At 38.0% G+C, this 22,920-nt stretch overlaps 1 protein-coding gene across 1 annotated transcript; it reads left to right on the forward strand.

Moving 5' to 3' along the window:
- The first annotated feature begins 639 nt into the window (after positions 1 to 639).
- Positions 640 to 18,947, forward strand: LOC149779373 (uncharacterized). Its single transcript, XM_089940004.1, has 3 exons — positions 640 to 1,450; positions 3,513 to 3,737; positions 16,753 to 18,947. The coding sequence occupies exons 1-3, from the start codon at positions 1,006 to 1,008 to the stop codon at positions 17,184 to 17,186; spliced, it is 1,104 nt and encodes a 367-aa protein (XP_089796130.1). The 5' UTR covers positions 640 to 1,005; the 3' UTR covers positions 17,187 to 18,947.
- The last annotated feature ends 3,973 nt before the right edge of the window (positions 18,948 to 22,920 follow it).

Consider the following 22,920-nt stretch of genomic DNA (forward strand, 5'->3'; position numbering starts at 1 on the left):
CAGAAAATTAAATCGATACAAATTTCAAAACTTTAAACATCATTTCTGTTTTTTTCTTGAACTGACACGACACGAATATTCTTTCGCGAATGAGAATCTGCAATAATAAATAACACAACAAGCCAGACTGTTCTCCAACATAGTCTCAGGCATATTAAGTTTAGGTACTGAAAGATTATTTTGGCGGGTAGGGTAACTTGGCCAAATATATGTTATATTTTACCTTCCATCCGGTTATTGCAATGATTGCATGTATTTTATGGTTCATACTTACATTGCTAGTGTGTTTTTATGTTATAAAGCAGTTTAGAAATGCCTTCGTGGGCCTTGTGAATAATCCGGTTAGGCCACAGTTTGTATAAACAATCAGAAATTAAATGTGCAAAAGAAGAAATCTATTTTATTGGTCATACTTTCATATTATTTTATTGCTTACCATCATCCATAATTTTTTCATTGTTTATGGGACTATAACATTTTTGCCTACTGAAATGGTTATGAAGAAAGTTTGAAAAATATTTAAGGTACGACTATCAGAATTTGATCAGCATATATAGTGGCAGTCGGATAGGTGACGGAGATTTGACGTAAAACTTCTTCAAGCTACAAATGTACTTGTAAATCACGTGATGCTCCGATTTTTACCACCAGTAGCAGTGGCTGGTGATGCACGCATCGGTGTGTGTTAGTGTGTTAGGATTTGAGTGACGTTCGGCGACACGTTAATTAGCAACACGATTTGTACTAAGTGACTACTTCAAACCTCTTTCGTTTGCATTGTGTAAAATCCTGTTTGCACAGAACTGACAAATACATTTTATTACCTTGATGAGTGATCTGTACGTAACTGCATTCGACTTTAAGTCAGGATCAAGTGACGTGTATTTTGTTATGTCACGTATCACTACCGGAAGGAAAGAATGCAGTAAATCAGTGATTTAAAAGTGAGACTTATTTTATACTAACAGTCAAACATCCTAAGTCAGGTTTATCTTACTTGAGACAATGGCCTGCTTGTCAAATGTGAGCTGTTTCATTCTTATTTTATTGTCGTATAATTGTGATGTTTCATCTGGAAACTACTATGATAAACAGTTGTCAAAAATAGAGGAAGAACTTCTCAATATGATGGAAAGCATATTGAATTTGCGACGAGATTTGAGCAAAGAGCGTACAGAAAGAAGGGAGAACACTGAGGTGCTAAACCGAAAGATTTCCCAATGTACATGTGAAATTCAAGGTATTAATCAGCTGCAGAATTTCAGCAAAAACGTGGCCGTTCGATTTGATGTTTCGGAATATGTTGAAGCCAACAAAATCAAGACGTTGGAAAGATGGCTAGCTAAAGAAAAGGTCCTTCGAATAATGACTGAAGAGAAAGTCAACTCCCTCGAAAAGGAGTTGGAGAAAATCAGAAATCTTGTTGATAGCTTGATAAATGAACAAAATGGTGAGTAGTTTATGATTATTATATTTATCACTTATAAAGATTATATATATATATATATATATATATATATATATATATATATATATATATATATATATATATATATATATGAGAGAGAGATTTGAAGGTTACTGGTTTTTATTTCGGCCAGGGGCTCTTACAATGCTCTAGATATTAACTAGTTTTTCGTTATCGTTGTGGTAATCGTTTGTAATTAAAAGTTCCATTTATAACAATTTTGGGCAGTTCATTGAGTATTTAAGTGACTTGTTGCTCTACCGTCTTTCAATGAATTTTGATTGCGGAAAACAAAGATACCATTCATTACCATTATATATGTTTGTATTTTTGTACTGTATTTGATTTTCATTTATTTTTAATATTTGGCCTAATTAAGCTTCGTATTTTCAACGTTTTCTCTTTTCTTTCCTTTTTTTGTGTGTCATTTATTACCATGATAGTACGTTCCCTACATTGTAGTTTGTCATGTGTACAAAGGTGCGATGAAACTGATGCTTTTGGATTTGTTTTAATTTTTCCGTGTTTAATTTTGTTGTCAGTAACATTCCTTCGACAGCTGTGTGTTAAATCCTACATTTAATGCATGTATGAGTTATTTTCATTGACGTGGGATTAATTTTAGGTTTGATAAAATGTCCACGCATTTCTTGTTTCATTTGGAACGAAATAATTACACATTCCTTTAAGACTCCCCCTAAACATGACTTTTAAATGAATTAGTAGAAAAGTAATAAATGGGAGGGGGTGAAGTTTTAGTTTTACAGATTCTTAACTGTATTGTTGTATAGCTCTTTTCCTTGTTCAACATTATCCTTTATGGCTTTACTCATACTGAGTAACCATGTAGTTGTCCTAAATCGACCTTTGTTTCCCATAAACTCTATCTCTGTTTTGTGCAGTCATTATATATTTATAGATTGACCATGTTACTGGATATTTCAGTTGTTTAGTATGGTTAGTTGACTACAACTTCCATGCATGTTTCTCCGCATGTGGAGAATATTAATAAATGTTAAATATCAATTCACATCCATGTGTATTGCAATGTATACAGAAGCAATGTAGTGAGTACGTGTAGTATCATATGGGAAACACGTTTATGTTAACATATTTGCTCCATGATGGAGCAAATATGTTAGCATAAACGTTTTTCCCTTTGGATAAGAACATCAGAAAGTTCTTCCAGATTAAACAGTTTAATTCCAGTTTTAGATGGCATACTGAAGTAAACGTGACTTGATAAGATGAGAAAGAAAAAAATCTAATAGAGGCCCTCTAAACCTGAAATCAATAAACCTCCTACCTTTATAATAGGCTTTGCCAGCACACTGACACCATGTCGTGAGCGCACTGTACAGGTAATAAGGCACAAAAAAAGGCTTCATGAAAAAGCGATTAAGTCTGTTCAACCGAGTGATAACACATTCGCCTCGCTACTCTGTGGTCCACAGTTCGATGACCTCCTGCACGGCACGTGTTAGAATACTTACCATCCTCTCCATAGTCGATAATTTTCTCTAGATCCTCAGGTCTCCCTCACCATCAATACACCTCGCGCTTACACCAACGTTATTATGAGCACTTAACATAAGTTGTTTTCAAAGTACAATTGTTTGTAAATATACAAAACAAACAACAGAATATGAGAATACTAATAATGAGTGCATACGAGTTTTAAAATCAGTCTTTTGTGACACCAATGCTTGACACTCTCCAAACTGATCTGAGGATAATTATCAGTCAACTTGTTTTGGCACCAATATTTAAAGTACATACTACTTTATTCTTTTGTGGTTCCTCTAAAGTTCTCTAGACATGTTTTAGACCTGGAAAACAATGTCCACTAATGTTTACCTATGTGATGGTAAATATGTAATGGTTATTCTCTCTCTCTTTCTCTCTCTCTTTTCTGTGTGTGCGGTCGTATATATTATGAAAGCAATTAGATTGATAGATGGAACGATTGGCTTATTTATTGCTTGATTCACAGACTTTGCAATGGGTTCATCAAATGATTAATTGATTATTTCTTTAATTTCAGATGGCCTAAATGCACAAAAGGACAAAGTTAAAGCTTTCGAGAACGATATTGGCCAAGTACATGCAAATATTGGCAGATTGAAGACAGATATTAATAATATCGCATTGGATATTGATATTATCAGAACTGATATACACAGTTCTAAGGGAGATACTGGAGAAAGGTTCAGAAATGTGGAGGCTTGGATAAGGACTGTTGAAGGAAATGTAGAAAATATAAGGACAAGTAAGTACAACTTTATAAATTTACGTACAAAGCTTAAGTGCTACATTTACTGTGACAACATGATACAAATTTATATGATATAATTTATTTACTGGAGTATTTTTCAGATTGTAAGTCGTGTTTAAAATTTAATTGATTGAACATTCAACCTTAACGTATATAAAACACAGAATACACAACGAAAATTTACATATAGAACTTATCATTAGACGAACCTTTAAGTTCACCACCTTCATCTAGTATTAAAATTACTAAAGAAGATTTTGTGTCTATTCAATTTTAGGTTAGATTTAAATAAAATATGACAATTAGCAAAGTATGGGTAAACTATATGTGTATGGTGTGTAAAAGAAATACAAAACCTTTATTGTTCATGCAATATACCTTCCAAATTAACAATAGCTTTAGAAATGTTGCCACTGAAAATGTAATTGACGTTTCTAAGAGATGTTACAAAGAAGCATTTCTTAATCCAACATAAATTAAAGAAGACCCTCAGGACATTCGTAACCATAAAGATCTTTTAAAAATGGGCTATTAGCACATGTTCATAATGTTAACACTATCAATTCGGAACCCTTTTTTTATTAGTTTGGAATAATTTACGAAACGACGATGGAAATTACTGAAAAAATCATATTGTTTTAAAAATAACTTTTGTTCGTATACATATACTCATGTTTCTTTTCCATATTATATATAGAAATTATATGCTTTGGAAATTTAATCTAATGTTTGCAAGCTACCTAAATTGTGTCATTATTCGGAAATTTATGTGACGTGGATTTTTAATTTCAGTCTAATATATGACCACCTTTAAATCAGTTTTTTTATATTTCTTATGTCTGTCGCCCTCACCCATGTTCCTGAATCCGTTTCCAAAATAGATTTCAGGGACACAGCTCATTTTACTTTACTTACGGCACAAAGTTTGACAATTCCTAACCCTTGATGCGATTACTTTGACGGATTATCATTCATTTCAATTGAAGAGACTTGTCATACCTTTGAGTAAACACCACGGAATGATGCATTCGGTGCGGTGGATATTTGTAGTTTTGGTTTCCAAAGACGACGATACACTAGAGCTAATCTTGATTTAACGAGCCAAAATAAGCTCGTAACGGAAATTATTTATCTCGTTTACAAGACTGGATATTACTTCATTCTTGCTGATGATTCTTCAATGTATTTTAGGAGATATGGTATACCTTTAGATAAACATAAATGAAGCCTACATTCCGTAGCAGTTATATGTTTCTGCCTGGATACAGTGTTATTTCCCGTAGGCGAAAGTGCGAGGGTACTTGGGGGACAATCGAAATTTAACATGGAAATGTCATTTGGGGGCAATGGGAATTTAACATGGGAATGGCACTTGGGTGACAAACAGATTTATGGGGACAAATAAAACATACACAAACAAGCAAATAATTATACAACACAAAGACAAAACAAATTTTGGAGGTAATAGTCAAAGAGTGTATCTTTTAGAGGCAAATGAATGGCCCTGAAAAGGGCCATTGTATATCTTCTACTTTATCTCTGCCCTCCAAGTCTTCCAACATTTCTTCAGTTTCTTGCAGTCATTTCATCTTCTAATCTTTCTCTTTTTCTGGATGCCCCATCCGCCTAAACGTGTCCTGTGCGTTCCTCCAGATCAGTCTGCATTTGTTTTACCTTCCCCTCCTTAACAATTAAGATTTTCATCTTCTCCTTTTCCTCGTTCATCAGATCGTAGACAATTCTCTGCACTCTTTGGAGGGCAGCAGTTTCCTTTCTCACCTTGGCATGGGTATACCATCGAGGCTCTACTAGCTGCTTGACGTCTGCCCGGATGTATATTGCGTCTCGCAAATTTTCAGTCACGCTTTCCTCCTCTTAGATATACCGTGAATGGTACTACAGATGAACGTATCGCTTTATACGTGAATGAAAACATCCCTATACACAAAACACATTACATCCTAAAGAGACGGTATCGCGGACCAAAAAGAAACTCATTCAACTTTCACCAAACACACTATTACAAACAAACTCACTGTAATCTACACAAACACTTACTTGGGAAGGGAAAACGTTTTAAAAACAAAGACAACCACACCCATACACCAAGCCTACCTAGCACACACTATCACACAAGCAAGTATAGCAAGTATTTACATACACACCACTAAACCCTAACATACAAACACACACTGAAGAAGGGAAATATATTTTTTTGTTGGGAGAACAAAACAACACAAAACAAAACAAATACAAACACTAACACACAAACTTACAAACGCAATTTCTTTTTGGCAAATTGAGTAGTATCTCTTTTTTATAGATTTCGTTGGTTCTGAAAAGAGCCGTGTTTTGCTCCAGTGCCCCTAGTTAAGGTCTACACGTCCCAGACCGAGCACCACATACACATCGGCGATTCCAATCACACTCCCATATAATCGTGAAATTGGGGTGTGCAGAGTAGGGTTTGGTTTCTTCAGAGTTCCAATCCTATGTTTCAGGAACTCTCAAGATTGTGTCCCTTTGAAGTAAACGATAGCCTTGTGGATGTTGTTGCTGTGGACCTTTAGCTCCCACTCTTGCCGTTGTCGCTCCAACTACATAGACAAGTTCTCAACTTGAGGGACAGCGACCCTCTGTTGTGGCGGTTGGCACTGTGGTATTGTCATTACCACTGACTTCACTTCGCAGCTCTGTCATATTATGCGATAAGACAATGTCTTCTTTTTAGTTTCATCCTCTTCTTTCTTTTTTCTACTTCCTCTTCTCTGTTTCCTGAATAACTTCATTACACAGATCGTCTGGGATGCGTCAAGCATATTTCAAGTGCTCCAAAAGGTTCTGTATACGACTCACTTTTGAATGTTTACATGTCAACGATGGGAACCCGATTGACAAACTTTACGCTTATATGCCTTAAGCAAAGACATGAAGAAAACCACCCCTCACTCAAACTAAAGTACACCTCACAAAATACCCTTACATTGAAATATTTTAACCGCGCAGGCCTAAATGAAATTCTCTCTCTCTATCCACGTTTTACATGCAAACACACTATACTACAAGAAACAACCATGTACAATCACCAAACATACCAATAACAAACAATGACACAAACAAGATTAGTTAGTGTTTATAGACACACCAATAAACCCTCACATACAAACACACAATAGAGCAGGGAGAGGGATTTTTGTGAAGGGAAAAAGACAGACAAAGAAACACGCACACATACAACCACCAACACACAAACATACAAACAAAAATATTGTGGAAATTATCATTCTCTTTTCTAAAGATATGGTTAACGTTGGAAAGGGTTGTATTGTTTTGTTTTGGCAATTTAGTAACGTCTGGGAGGATTGCCACGTCCAGCTGCAGGATTTACCACAGGATAAGTCCTACTTCTGCTGAAGGAGAATGAAACTTCCCTTGTGTCAACTCGACAATCCACATATCCTCTCTCTGCCTACTATTGCTGCTGTCTCTTCTTTTCCTCTTGCCTCTTTCTCTGTTGCAGCCTGTATCTCTGTCCAATTTTCATCTTCTTGCTTCACTTCTTTATGGAAGATCTCTTCTGTCAGGTCTTGAGTCATGTTTCTCATATTGGCATTCTCCAATTCCTCTGGCTTTCTAATCAGGTTTTGCATAAAGGGATGCAAATGAACATGGGCTTCGTTAAGCCAAGCTAATCTTCGAAAGCATATTACTGGTTAACGAGTCGACGATGGGCGGACATACTTTTGACTTGCTTGGATTCAACAAATAAAGCATTTGCGACTTGTTAATGCCCCCAAAGCGGGCTACTTAATTACTTATAAGAGGGGGAAAAGAGCCACACTTCTAACACATTTATGCGCACAAGGTGTACTTTTTAATTGAGCTTACAAGTTGAAGGACGTTCAAGCCCTAATCGAGTTGTTTGTAGGCTATAATGAGTGGGAATCGACCCAGCACAAACTCATTCTGATTAGGTATCCATCGATGCAGTATGAGACGTCGAGCATGATTGACCACAGCTCTTGTGACGTCACCCAGGTTCCCTGCTGAAATTAAAATCCATGTCTGATTTCTAGACGAGTGGGAATCGGCACACAAACTCGTCCTTGGTAGTCCTGGCCATACAAAGGAAGGAAAGGGGCCTGGCAACAAGCTCCAAGCGTTGACCGGAATGATGAAATACTAAAACGCTAAGTGTCCTAAAATCAAACCCTTCCCGGTAATTAAAATGGACTATTTTCTATTGCCAATTTTGTGTCAGCCACAATCGTAATTAGAGTCACGCTATAACATGGTTATGTGTTTTCCTATCCATACAATTTGATTAATTTGGAGTTCTGTGCACAAAGTGTGCATAACGTTATCCTGAAATAGCCATAAAAGGTAACGTCTCGGTAGCTATTTGAGTTTCCAGTCGTGTTAGGTAAATTGGATTGTCAATTTAGAACGGTGTCTGAAATTATTGAATGGGACTATCAAACCAACGCGATCACCCTAAATAATAGAGGCAAATTTGGTTAACCCGTAAAATGGCTGAGGTTATCCTTCATCTGGGAACAGGAGTCCCCTCAGATTTTCGGGTAGTACAAACTTCTTCCGGTTGCGTCCCTGGGTTTTATTGGGGGTGATTAAATCGGCTATCACTAGTTCTTCCCACTCTGGTCTTATCTTGAGTTTTTCAATCCACAGTTTATGTATTGTAATTAATTCGTTGGACAGTACGATGTTTAGCGGCACCAGTGTCATGCTGTATTGCACTCCAAGTGAACACAAGTGTCCATTTGCTCTTGTCAAATTTCTTTCATTTGCTTTGTTGAGCTTCCCCTCAAAAAGCTCTAAAACAGTACGTAAATCTCCTGTATATTTATATGAATGTTCACCATCATCAGCGAAAAACCCCATATATCTGTGTTGACTGCAGGCTTTAATTTCCTTTTCCTGTATGGACTTCATCTGTTGAAATGCTTCCATTGCATCCAGCTGGAGTGCTGGTTGCTGTTTTCCTTGTTATCTTGTTTGTATTGTAGACTTAGCAGCGGTCACCGGAAATTCAAGTGTAGCTGTTGTTGAAATAGTCGATTGGGTATTCTGATTTATTACAGCCTTTTCTTGTGGTTATGATGTAGCAGTTGTTGCTGTTGTCTTTGCTGTTGTTACTGCAGTCAATGCAGATAATAGTGTCGGTGGTGATGCGACTATATTTGTGATATTTTTAGATCTATCATCGGTCATAGACGATGACGTAGATGGAGGGGATGCTGGGGACAGTTCCTCCTGTTTTTGTTGTTGTTTTTGTTGCTGATTATCTGATGCCTCTAAGTGTTCCTATCTAATTGCTAGTAACACAAACCCGACTCCTCATCGTATTCCTGTCAATGAGGCGATTGTGATGTTTGGGTAGGAGCAATTTTCCCAGTGGGAGAGGTTGATTTATCATCCTTTGTCGACATTTCCTGAATTTGGTGTGTTGGTATCCTCCTTTGATTCACTGGTATTTTTCTTCTTCTTACTGGGGCGTTTCTTTTCCAATTTTAAGTTGTGGAAATGACCCTCGTCGCTGCCTTGGTCAGGAGGTATATCTTAGCCCATAAAGCATAACCTATTGCATAATCATCGTACGAAATGCCGTGGCTGATGTTGGTACATAACGCTCAGGTGGCTTCATACAGGGAAAAGTACGACCCCATGTCATTCTTCCTGTCAAAGTTAGGTAAGAAGAGCCTGGTACACAACGTCTTGACATCTCGACTGACTTCTATCTTGGACACCTGGTAGTGTTGAAACTCTAAAGGAATTTGAGCGATGTCTCCGTTGAAGGCTGCATTGATGATGAAGCCAATAATCAAACGTTTGGGTAACTGTCCTTGTAAAAGATTATATTCGTTCTTGGATCGGAGATTAGCGGCAATGGTGAAATATTTCACTTCCACTCCTCGAATCGGATACCTGGCGGTCATGCTGCTCAAATTGCGACTGATGTTTCCCACTTTGGGTAACACTTTCACACGGCGCACTTAGATTCTGGATTTTTTAATGATGGTTTTGTAATTGGCAGCATCAGGCATCAAATGGAAAGTGGTACTGCTTTGATTCAGTACCAGGCGAACATCCACTCCGTTCAACAGTAATTGTCTTGCAAACACATGTCCAAATACATACGATCCATCAGTTCTAAATGGCACCCATCTTTGATTTTCTTTCGACGGTCATTGAATCTCACGTTGTGGTTTGATTCCTTATCTGTCATCAATTCTGGGTCGTTGACCTTGCCCTGCGTGTCAGGTTTCCGTACCACGCAAATATTCATTTGCGTGTTCTTGTCTTCTTTTCAAGAGATTTTCTGGGTACGTTCTGTAAGGGTAAGCAGCTGTTCTGGGGGTGACTGGCGTTGGCCGCAAGGCCCCCGTTGTTACTAGAATATTTCAAGGAAGGATTAGGAAGAAGGCTACCAATATAATTTGCTGAGTAAAATGGTTCACAATTGTTTGTCTCCTTGCCGAAAACTCAAATTGGCAATGGCGGCACGAATGACGATATACAACAACGATCTGGCAGAAACAGACGATTTGCGGCTTATGCACAATTTTTCAGCTCCCAACCCACAGGGGTTTCTTTTGTAGATCTTGAAGAGAAGACATGTTGTGTTGAACGGCATGATAGTTACTTCTTAATATGGTCAGTGACTGAGGAAGAATCGATCCAATAATCAAAAATCGGGGATATCCTTTCCACCGTGCTTTCACTTATTTCACTCGGCATTTGCCTACTTTACGGGTTATTCGATCGAGAATGATTTCTATGTTGTATACGCCTAATTCATATTGGTCACTCGTTTTAGCTCTGGCAAATATAAAGTTCCTATGACACCTCGCCGTTCATGTCTTCCAATTTATTAATGGGTTGATGGCGTCTATGCACGCATTCAGTGACACGAAACAATTCGACGGTCCAGTTCGGAACAAATAAAAAAATGCCTTATCAAAAGTGCGTTTGGTTTTTCCAATGTGCACCAAATCTCGCCCACTTTACTTGGAGGCAATTAGGTACTTTCCAAAGAAACGCTTAAAGACAGTCACTTTGTTGTCTGGGGTAACTTCTTCGGGGGAACATGGATGCTCCAATTTTAAGATTGATTTAAAGCTTTGACCAAGTACGGTAAGACGTCGATGTACTTGAACGTGTATTGATGCGTAAAATATTTCGACATGCGTTCCACCACACTGGCTTTGGTGTCAGCAATCTCGGTGGTCAACAAATAGTTGCCTCTTTTCGTCAATTCTTTTCGTAAATTCTGGTTCAGAAATTCAGTGCCTCTGTCTGTTTGCCATCGGAGAGGGTGACTACAGCTTTTGTTTCAACAGCAGTTTTAAGGTTCACACTAATTAGAAGCTAGTTTTGGAAGTCAAAGTCACGCCCCAGCAATAATGGTAAAGACATCGATGACACGAAACAATATTTGTAACCGCGATTGTACGTGGACAAACAATCAGACATCGACGAAATCGGCTTGCCATTGATGATCGATGCTCTCCACTTCGACTTCTAGAAAGGTTTAGTTCAAAAGGTTTGTGTAACTTGAACCTCGCTTGTTCTTGTAACCATTATTACACCTGAGGTAAACATACACGTTTTAGTTGGGTTTTGGCAGCACACACAATTCAATTTTTGAATTTTTCCGTAACCCACACGATGGGCAGGTTTGTAGTAGATGCTTGCTAAACGTTTCTCCATGATAACTTTTCAGTAAGTTAAACAATTACCAATGGTCTTTTCTTCGTCCGGTTTTGTTTTCATCGTAATGCTTTTCGTGTCCGACGGACAAAAGATGTCCCAGAGGATGTCTATAAAGGAGTAATCAGTTTTTGTTAGACTGTCTTCACTTATTTAGCTTCTTCTTCTGATGAAGATGGGGTCAACATCATTTTTATACAACCAGTTATTGATGTTGGTGGTGTTGTCAACTTGCGTACTTTTTCTGCTAAAGCTTGAAACTCTTCTTCTCCTTTCTAAGTCATCCCGTGACTGTGACTGTGGATGTCTTGGACACTGGGGGCGGTTGGCGTTTCATCATAGACCTCAAATCTTTCAGAGTCGGTTTAGCTGTTTCGTCTTAAGCTTTTTAGCGGAAGATTTGAAGAGGATGTAAACTTGAACCTACCGTTGCGAAGTTTCGGTTTCTGACAAATGGGGGGGGGGGCGATGCTTCTATTCTTTCTGTAACTAACATTTCGGTGAAATTATGGTTGAAGTAAAGAGGGTCCTTTGTTCGTGCCGACGATAGAATTCCATTCATCGTTTGTGGGGCACTAAAGTTAACTTTCGTCCTTCTATGAGATTCTAAAGTTCACGTATGACGTCTTTCCAGAAAAGTATTCCATTTTATCTTCTTTTTCCTCATTTCTTGTTGCTGGCTAAAACTTGTCAAATAATTCCTCCAAATAGAGGAGCATCGATTCCTTTTGAGCACGGGTTCTATCAGCATGGGTAGAATTCTTCCGCGTTGCACTAACATCTTTTTCTTTTTCCTTATGTGTATTTTCTTGTTGATCATTTTGTAAAATCCCTTTCGATAATTACCAAAGCGTTCTTTCTGGTGCTTGAACATAGGTACTGTTCCTTTCAAGACAATGAAACAACATTCACCCACGGTATCGATGATTTCTTTGTGGCTGTTTGAATGAGTTGCATCGTACGGGTAGTTGGACTTTCGACAGTACCAACCACGCGTCCCAATGTTTGGCCAAACGAAGAGGCAGCCAAATTCTTTCTTAACCGTTTTTGACAGGTGAGTGGTAGTGTACACTGGAGGGGGGGGCATCTTTTTCTTTTAGGAGTGAAATACACTGAAGCGAATTGCCTGGCACGTTTCCTTTTATACTGGAATTCGTGTCAACTGACTCTCGGTATGTTGTATCATCTTCATGATGAGCTTCACTCGGCGTTGAGATAATGGAAGCGGACTAAATCGTAACAGTTCTTGCATGGAAAAATCCAGTACACTTTGCAACATTCCTAATCTCACTTGCACTTTGATCTTAGGGAGGTATTTTAGCTGCAGGCACTGTCTCTCTTTTCTAGTAAACGCTGTTCTCTTGGGGCTTTTCATTTTCTTGGGACTTTTCTTTTTCTGGGTATGTGACCTAGTCCTGGCACCACTGATCTTCTTCTTTGAATGCCTTTGAGAAAAGTATTTTTATTGGGCCTGGCTGCTGGGTCATTATGATCCCGTTTTAAGAAGGAACAAATTAAGGCACCCTATAGATAGCCGCTGACTCCATGTTTCAAAATGATTTACTTTTTGGTATGAGTATCGATTCTCGGATCTGGCAGTTGTAACAAGGCCACTTTGTGCTTGTCAAAAAAGTATTTGTTTTGATGAGGGATGTGAATGATGCATTGAAGCAAATGGTATACTGTCACCGTAGGCCATCGTAAAAATATAATTCCGACTGGCTTCTAACTTGGGCACGTACTTGTGGATTTTTTTTTTGACTAATGCCGTACAAAACGCGAATAAATTTGGCTGGAAGATGAGATTGAAAAGAAGTCATGTTAACTAATGTGAGACAGAAAACAAGTGTCGATCGTTTTATAGCTTTTTTCTTGAGATTTATATGTAGGTTTTTGAATCAAGACTATGTAATGATCATTGAGATGGATGATGCGATGGGCTTTACTTTGTTACGAAAACACTTTTGAGTAATGTAAATGATATTGGCATTACTATGATGCCCTTTGCGTGTAAACCGAAGTTTAATTTCTCCTTCATCTTCTCTTAACATGTCATCGAAGATGACATGTTGTGTTTGACTCGTCTCGGACGCGATCCGGTCGTCTTCCTTAGGAACGCCTTCCACAAAGACGATAAATTCTCCTTGATTTTCTTGAAGGAGGCTGTAAGCCGAATGCCACTCTTGGTAACACCACATGATGTGTTGGGTTATAAGATCGATCAGATGAGTTTTGTGCTCGATCAAACGTTTGATAAATTCGGTTTTGCCTAAACCACTCGGTCCAGCAAACATGTTAAAGTGATAACAAAGATAAAGTTCCTCCCAGCTTGGATGATCGAACTTTTGTTCAACGACTTTGAGAATAGAAGAGCAGCTAGAAGAGGAAGATGTAGCCAATGCGAAGGTATTCAGAATTATGAAAATAACATGGATAAAACAAGAGATTTTATACTTACAGGACAGGTTATTGAGTGTTCAAAGTTGAAACTATACACGAAATACAAAAACACCTAAAAGCCAAATGTGTAAGTACATGGCTAAAAAATGCAAATCAAAAGGATTAAAGTACAATTCAAGTAAGTCACTGAACAACATTGTCTCTGAAGGTGTGGTGTCTCGAAATGTCTATGGACAAACTGTAATGCTCTTTGATGTCTCTTTTTCCCACAGAGAATTGCTTTTAATTTGTGTCGATGTCGACGATGGTACTGTGTCTTGAATTTTGTTCTCCTCTGCATCGGATTCTTATATCACTGTGGCTAACAGAGGTTTAAATGTTACATTCTACACTTTACGTCACAAGCCCACTTTTTTAATGGATCAATTACAAATGTCTTTGGTATCTTTCCAGTTGTGATGTAGGCGACAAGCTAGACAAACACATCTTCGTAAGCATCAAATGTCGATAAAGCTTTCTTTCACGCAGAGGTATAGAAGTATTGTTATGAAAGCGCAACGCTTTTAACAGAATTAGTATCTAATGAACATTTAAATCAGGAACCATGATGTATTTGTAGGAACAATTTGTAAACAATCCCAAAGGAATCTGTTCGTAAACGAAATTACAAAAACGTAGTCACTAACACGCACGCCACATGTCACCCAAAATTCGATGGAAACAAATGCTGCTAAACATTTGGTCATCATCTAGTGTCTAAAAGCCATACACGTTCTTGTAAGAGTTTTAATACTGTAACTCTTTCATTGGAACTATGTGTAGTATTGGTCACCTTGTAAGTAGAATTAATAGCATCCGATGACCTCTGTTTCTCTGGTAGATGCTTGATGTCTACCATTCGAACACATTAAAAAAATCAGTCCTCTCACAGCATTCAGGTACCAGTGGTTAAAGCACTGGTATTGCAGGGGACGCAATTGTTCTTTGCATTTCACTAGTATATTGGAGAACGCTTTTTAAATGCGTTCTCTCAAAACTACGAATGTTGTCTTATCGAGTATCCATGAAGATATTACATGGTTCCAACCAAAGGAAGGTAGTGACATCACATAGACAATCAAGCATGTTCCAGGTAAGCAGACTTTATGCTTCCACTCGTGAAGTGACAGACTACAACGGAAAAAACATGTCTTTATTTACTTCTCTGAAGCAAGAAATCCGGCTTTGGCTAATTCTTTGGGTGCAATGTCAACCAGATATTAAGGACATTTATCTTTGAACATTTGAAGTCGACTTTCAAATTCGCAGTAGCCAGGCAAAGCCACAGGCAACATGCATTCTTCTTTGACGGGCGCATTTCGTTGAGGTGGTGGTGACATTTCGAGTTCCTGATACAGGCAGGGATGAAATCCGTAGGATAGTAAACGCACGCCATCACGTTGACTATGAATATCAGTAAAGGAGGCAAGGTTTACGGTAATAAATGACATTACTTTTGCATCAATCGGGTGGTACACGCACGGCATCACTTTCTGTGGTAGAAGGGAAGTTGTCATGCCATACTGAATTGATGATGCCACAGGATATGATACCCATGCGATCGCAAGGCACAACATCGCACTCGTGCTTATCACTGAACTTGAACCTGTCGCTTGATTGTGGCTGTATGAAATGATTCATATTTCTGATGTTTCGGACTTGAAAGTCTTCCCTTTTTACACCGGGCGATATCTGCTCACCACATGAGGGTACACTTTTCAACGTGTAGCGTGAAGCCAATACTTCTTGCAGTCGTTGCATTTCAGGAATGCCACAGATTGTGCCTTTTGATAGGCCTGATTGCTGTAACATGTAACAGGAGTTCTGCTTCTCTTCGCTGTTTGGCTTGGTCCGATTTTTAATGTCTCCCAAGCTCTATTTCATTCTGCGGTGTCGTTCTTGTCGGCCTTCGTTCGACTAATGACGATAGCTCGGGCTAAGCACATCTGGTCTTAAGTGTTGTTAATTTTGACGATGCTGCACTTTGTGCTGCAAAGATCATCCACCAATAACACTTTTCTGCGTCCGCTACCTTACAGAGGGTAAACGTGGGTCATGTTAAGTGTAGTTTTGCCTTCGGTGATGTAAAATTGGTCGTTGGATTGCTGAACGTGTTGAATCTTATCGATGAATGGGCTGTAAAACCTGATCCAGACGGATGACTTCAAACTTTGGTGATAACATGGGTAGCCTCAAACACTTTTGTCCCCCAAGTGTCAATCCCATGTTCAGTTCTGATTGTCCCCATGTGCCATTCCCAGGTTAGATTTCCATTGTCCCCCAAGTGTCATTCCCACGTTAAATCCCCATTTGTCTCCCAAGTGATATGGGAAATAACACTGTCCCCAGGGAGACACATATAACATATGTTCGGTGCACTGGTTATTTGTAGGTTTTGAATTCCAACGATTATGAGATAAAAGCTAATCTTGAGTTAATTGAGCCGAAATAAATACGTAGCAGAATGTTTTTTTTGGTGGAATTTTCACGACTGCATAGTGCTTTAGTCTTGACGTTGACTATTGACTGATGATCTTTCACTGTATTTGAGGAGACTTTGTACACCTTCGGGTAAAGACCGATGATTCTACATTCGGTGTAACTGAGAGTTTTAACTTTTGGATTCCATTGACACTGGGGCACAAGGGCCATTCTTGAGCGTACGTAATTGAATGTTTGTTATCGAATTTATATGATTACATATTACAATCCTATTTACTTTAATGTGAACTGAACAATCTACATTGCTCATATTCTTACGTTGCCTCTTTCGAACTGAACAGTTTATAAGCAGTCAGTGGCGTCCTATGGTACAAAACCTGATACAATTTTTTTCCAGCATTAAAGACCGCTCCACCGAAGATAGCAGTTCATGCTCGAGTCAGTAACATCCTTTCTCACTTCAGCCCGGGACAAACAATTATTTTTGAAGACGTTTATGTCAATCTTGGCAATGGTTACCAAAGCAACCGTGGTGTGTTTCGAGCTCCTGTTGAAGGGATATACATCATTCTGATCACGGTTTCTTCAGAGAGTGACAAAGCACCGGATTATGAAGTTGTTCGTAATGGAACCCCACTGTGCCGAGCCTCCGTTGCAGCTAACACCGATATTTATGTCGGGAGTCCATGCAACGCAATTCTGCCTCTTAACGTAGGGGATGAAATATGGGCTAGAGTAGCTTATTTTAGGTCAACTGACAAAATTCGAGGTATTTTGTTTAGCACATTTTCGATTGGATGCATCTCTGTGACGCAGGTCAACGTTTCCTAGATGTAATCTATTGTAAACGGTTGATATCTTTGCCAAAAAAAGACATTTTTTAAAACTTAGTTTTCTCTTTAATGTACAAGACAGCCTGTGTAGTTTCTGTAAATATCCGAAAATACATTCAAGCTTATAGAGCGACACTTACCTGCGTTTGTGAAATTCACTTTCTGTCTTCATTTACGAATAGATTTTACAATTTTGGAACATTCTGACCTTAAGAGGCATCCAATGATTACTTCATTTCAGTTAAATCTATCATTCACGTACTGTTCTTTTCACAATTCTACAACAGTCAAAGAAAAAACTGAGGCGAATTATCGAGCGACTTCACTCAAAAACTGACCTATCACACCTCAAAGAATCAAAACAAGATTACATCATCTATGTCCAGATGAACAGATGGTATTGTGGTATTTTACGATCCTTTAAATAAACTAACGATACGATACTACTGCATTGCAAATTAAGACTGAAAATTTGCAAACATACAGTTTTACGAAGGTAGATTTTTAACTTTTTCATTCAATGAATACATGCTACATGCGTGAGAATAAAAATTATATATCAAGTTTGAGATCACGATTAGTTGACTGTCAAAAAGAGAAGCCCCTCATATAATTAAAGAAATTTAAATGTTTTAATATCCAAAGTACATTCACATTGCACAGTTTTATTTTGCTCACGGACGAATACGTGATGCATGTTTAAATATATCGGGTGTAGAGCCTAAATGTTTAATAGGCTTTGAAATTATCCTGATGATTTGGAGTGAAGGTAGAGGGAGAAATAGATTCATACCACAGAGATAAGCAAAGGCAATTAACAAATATTCCCCCTGCACAAAGCTAATCGAATCGAAAAAGGAATGACGTGTATGAAGGGTCAGAGTCAAGGTCATTCATTATATACTCTCAACATAATATCCGCTGTGCATCTGCCATAATTTGAACATGCCAGTAAAATACTTCCGATAGTTCACTGACGAAACAACCAGACGGGTGGAGAAAATGTATTCGAAATAATAAACAACTATGATAAAGGATGAAATGTTGAAGCATATTTGGAGATTCCATTACACTTGCATAACTATTTCAATGACTACCACTTAAAACCAAGAGAATTGTTTTTGGATAACACTTATTTATATCCCTTGCAAATAGATTTCACTGATGTTTACAAGAGTACAAAATCCAAGTTCGAAAATTGGTATGTACATTTAAATATACTGAAATCTAATTCACTCACTATCAAAACCTAAAGCCTAATATGTTGTTATCATATGCTTCTGATCTTGCAAATATCGATTTGTGTGTATCTATGTGGAAAGTATAGACATCCATACATGTCAGTATGTGCATATAGATATGAAGTGGAAATTCGTTCTCAATTGATTTTTAATCTGTTCAAATGAAAGGCAATTTTGGTGATTTCTTTAAACTTATATATAAATATATGACGTGCACATTATATGGGTCAAAGCAATTCTGAAAAGTGGACCTTGGCATGTAAGTATGGAATACAGATTGTTGTTGTACAGACACCGCTTCAAGTGCTGTATGTTGATTTTATAATACTATTCGCAATAGTGTAGTCACCTTAATTTAGAATGTAACCAAAATAATTTATACATTTAGTGGCCTAACATTGCCATGAATACATGATTCAACAATGGGTATTAAAAAACCAGTGTATTTTCATCATGATGGGCACCCATAATTCGATAATATTATATCAAATAACATACCTATTAAATGCTACATTTAAGTTAAATTCTTATTTCTGTAACATAAGTCAAGCATCTCTCTGTCTGTCTGTCTCTCTCTCTCTCTATCTGTCTTACATTTGCAACTCTTTTTTGCATTTTCATTTCTGCTTCTATTTATATTTATTCTTTTTGAATTTATCTCTAACTTTCGTCATTCTCTAAATGCATTTGTTTCTCTCTTTCATATTTTTCAAGTTAAAGCTTTCTTAACTTCCGTTCGTTTTAATTTCAATTCGATAACTATGCAGATAGAGACACAGTCTGACTTACTAATCAAACCCAAAGCGCTTTTGTCCAAAATATTCTTCTCCACCAAATATTGAACCAAATTATATTTTATTTCTTGTTTTAATAAAGATGGATTTGCCTCTGAAAGATCGTATTGTCTGGCAAGTTGGAGCAATTCGTCATTTTTCAAGGACTCTAGCAGGTACTTGCTAGGGTTTTAAAAAAACTTCTCCACTTTAGTTGACATTATAAAAGCCTGCTGGTTCCACTATATAAAAATAAAAAGATTAGGGACCAAAATAATTCCAAGCTAAAATTTAGTTATATTTCAAAACAATTTAAATTTCTCTGAAATTTGAATTCCACACGAGCCCCAAATTTTATGTTACGTCTCTATGGTCACAAACTTAGGTAACAGAAAAGAAGCAAAGGCAATACGTTTTGCAAAACTTAACAAACGTTTAATTATCAGAGTTAGAAATGAAAAGTGTGAGAAGAACTTACATTATTATTAAGTGAATCCAAGCTGGTCCATATAAAGGTCTATTATAGTCCTAAACGAATGAAAATTCCCTTATAATTTCAACACCGGAGATGTACTGGTCCTCCAAGACCGTGACTTTACTTCGAAATAGACCCCGCGTGACTGCAAACAATATCTTTTTTGGACGAACTAAGCAGCAGCAGGGGTAGACCGTACGGTCTTGTTTTTTGGTATTTATTTTGTAAACTGACTGCTTCTCCGATTATGTGTCCATTATTGTCTGTCGATCTGTGTATACACAGTCTATAGACAGTTTGTTTATTGCCCGCGATAGTTATACGTCGATTCCCCCCACCCCCGCTGCTCTATGAAAGCAAATTTTCCAGACTGTAAGTAAAATCAAATCCAATACAATGCTTGTAAGGAGTTTAGTGGGATACTTTAGCGTCAGTGGGAAAGTACACTACAGACCCCCTTAGGAACGTTTAGCGTCAAGACTTTTTAACACACCCTGGGAACTTTTAGCGTCAAGGGGTATTGAACATGAATAATATTGGGTCTGTATAGCGACGAGGGAAAGTCGGGTTGTTGTATAGGGTAGCGGGTGTACTTTCAGCGGGTAGAGGGTGGCGGGTAAGTTCAGCTATTTCATAAACTATACCAATAAACAGCGCTTGGCGGGGAGGGACATATACCATCTTATAGACAGAGAAATAGACATAGGATACATACATAGATTGATAAACATCAGTCTATCACACAAACAACTATACAACCACCTAAAACAATTTAGGCGAGAAAGCAAACCGTTTCTAGGCATATGAGTGGCCCTGAAATGGGTCTTCGGTTTTTTACTAATTTCTTCTTTTTCAATGCTTCCTGCAACGTCTTGATTTTATCGATTGTGTTACACGCCATCTTTTTTGGTTATTCCGTAGAAAGGCGCGAATGATGAACGATTCCCTTTATATCTGTCAAGCACAGACGTGAAGAAAAAATCCCTCACACTCACTTTACATATCATCTACTATCCACACAGAAGGGAATGGTAAAAACCCAATATATACTATCAAGAAACCCAATATTTACTATCCATACAGAAGGGAAGGGTAACACGAACAAATATACTATTTAAAAAACTCAATCACTAGTATTTAAAAGAATCCAATATTTACTATCCACACAGAACGGAAGGGTATAAAACCCAAATATACTATCAAAAACCCCAATATCTACTATCAACACACGGGAAGTAGAATAAATCACAATATCTACTATTCACATAAACGTACACGAACACAAACAAGCCCAAAATAGACTATCAAAAACCCCAATATCTACTAACTACACACGGGAAGGAGAAAAAACCCAACAATATCTACTTTCCACACAAACGTATGCGAACGCATACAAACCCAGAATATACTATAAAAAAGCCCAATATCTACTATCCACATACGGGAAAGAGAAAAAACACAATATCTACTATCCACAAGAACGTACCCGAGCGCGCGCGCACACACACACACACACACACACACACATTCACACAATCCCATCACTCAAATTGGTAACTTTAATAGTCTCTTTTCTAGAGATTTGGTTAGATATGAGAAGGGCTGGGTGTTTTTGAACTTCAAATACACCTGGCTAATAATGACATGTCCCAGGCCTGGACCCACACATGCAACGTCTATTCCAGTCCTGCTCCCAATTTACATTTGTTCTTTAGAGCGCAAAGACGGGTTGAATGGCCTCATCATCCCGGTCTTTACTTTGTGGGATAGTGAGCTCACAGAGAGGTCTCAGCATGAGGTGAGGCAGTTAGTTAGTTAGTTGGATTATAGTGGTTTTCGTTCTTTTGAACATGTACCACTTGTTTATTCACGCACTGCGTGATTTTTAATTACTCCTGGGGGAAGGAAAAGGAGCCTCATCCCCCAGACTTTTATGTACTCAAAGAGTACTTTTTAATTTAGCCACTCAGGTGTAGGGCTAACTAGTCCTTAACAACCTGACTGAAAGGCTAATAAACATGAGTGGGAATGGTCACACCACACACTCGTGTTTCTTAGTAGGATTGAAATGCCCCAGGTGTCAAACCAAGCAGTATGTGACTCCCGCTACGATTGGTCGGCAGCGATGACGTCACATTAGGACACCTGGTCTTGTGGCATTGACGAAGTGGCCCGCTTTTTTGATATCATCAATTGTCTTTCCCAGTCCCATATTCCGGTAGACAGAGCCTTCCTTTTTTCCACTCTGTTTAGGTGGTGCAGGTTCATCAGCTTCATCGCCGCTATATGATGATACTTACAGGGCCGCTGCCAGCGTGGAAGTTTCAAATTCTTCAGGGTCGTCTGCCAACATTGCCTGGATTTGGCTGAGTATGTTAGTAGAAATAGCTGTTGAAGCTTGATTTAAAAGTTCAGTCAGACGTTGTTTTAGAGACAAGGAGACGGTTAGGAGTATATTTTTTTTTCTTTTTCATTTTGTTTTCTTCATGAATTCCTTATTTATTTTGATTCCTTATCTTATTGGTTTGGAATGAAAACTTGTCATAACGTCAAGTTTGAAAACTATCTCTGAATTTGCTTAATTTGTTTACTGTTTAAAACCGGCTTGGCGTATAATTTTAAAAGTTCTACTGAGTGCGGCCACCACCAACACCAATTAATATAGAAAAAAGGAACAGGACAACTTGTGCAAAGAAATAATGCTAAGAAGAGGAAACGATTAGCAACCCGCCAAGCCGTGAACAAAGAAAGTGCACAGAACAAAGGAACTCTCACAAAGGAACGATAGGAACACGCAGTAAGATAGTAATATAGCAATATATCAGACAAAGGAAATCCAGCCAAGCAGCCAGCCACGCAGCCATTTTGGATCATACCACCTCGTATAATAGCTAAGTACTTTAGTACAAGGTAGAAAAATTACTAAGCCTGCGGGCAATTAAAACTCTGTGCTGTTTACATCTCACTATAATATATTTTACCTTACTTGTACTAAATTCCATATCTACTCAATTTGCCGCATATTCTCTTAAACAGCCTCTAAGAACCATACTAGAACCGACTGGATTGAACCCACACATGATAAAAGCACCAAATATCATTGTGTGATTTTCAATCATAGAGAATAAATACGACAAATTACACAACTAACCACTACCTTTTTCTCATAATAACTCTAGCTGTTAGCACTGTTCCCGAAAACAGGCACTAGGAAACACACTGGTACCACGCCTGCTCAGAATC

Source organism: Sinohyriopsis cumingii, chromosome 17 (genome assembly GCF_028554795.1).
Source record: "Sinohyriopsis cumingii isolate HCF-2022 chromosome 17, ASM2855479v2, whole genome shotgun sequence".
Taxonomy (NCBI): domain Eukaryota; kingdom Metazoa; phylum Mollusca; class Bivalvia; order Unionida; family Unionidae; genus Sinohyriopsis; species Sinohyriopsis cumingii.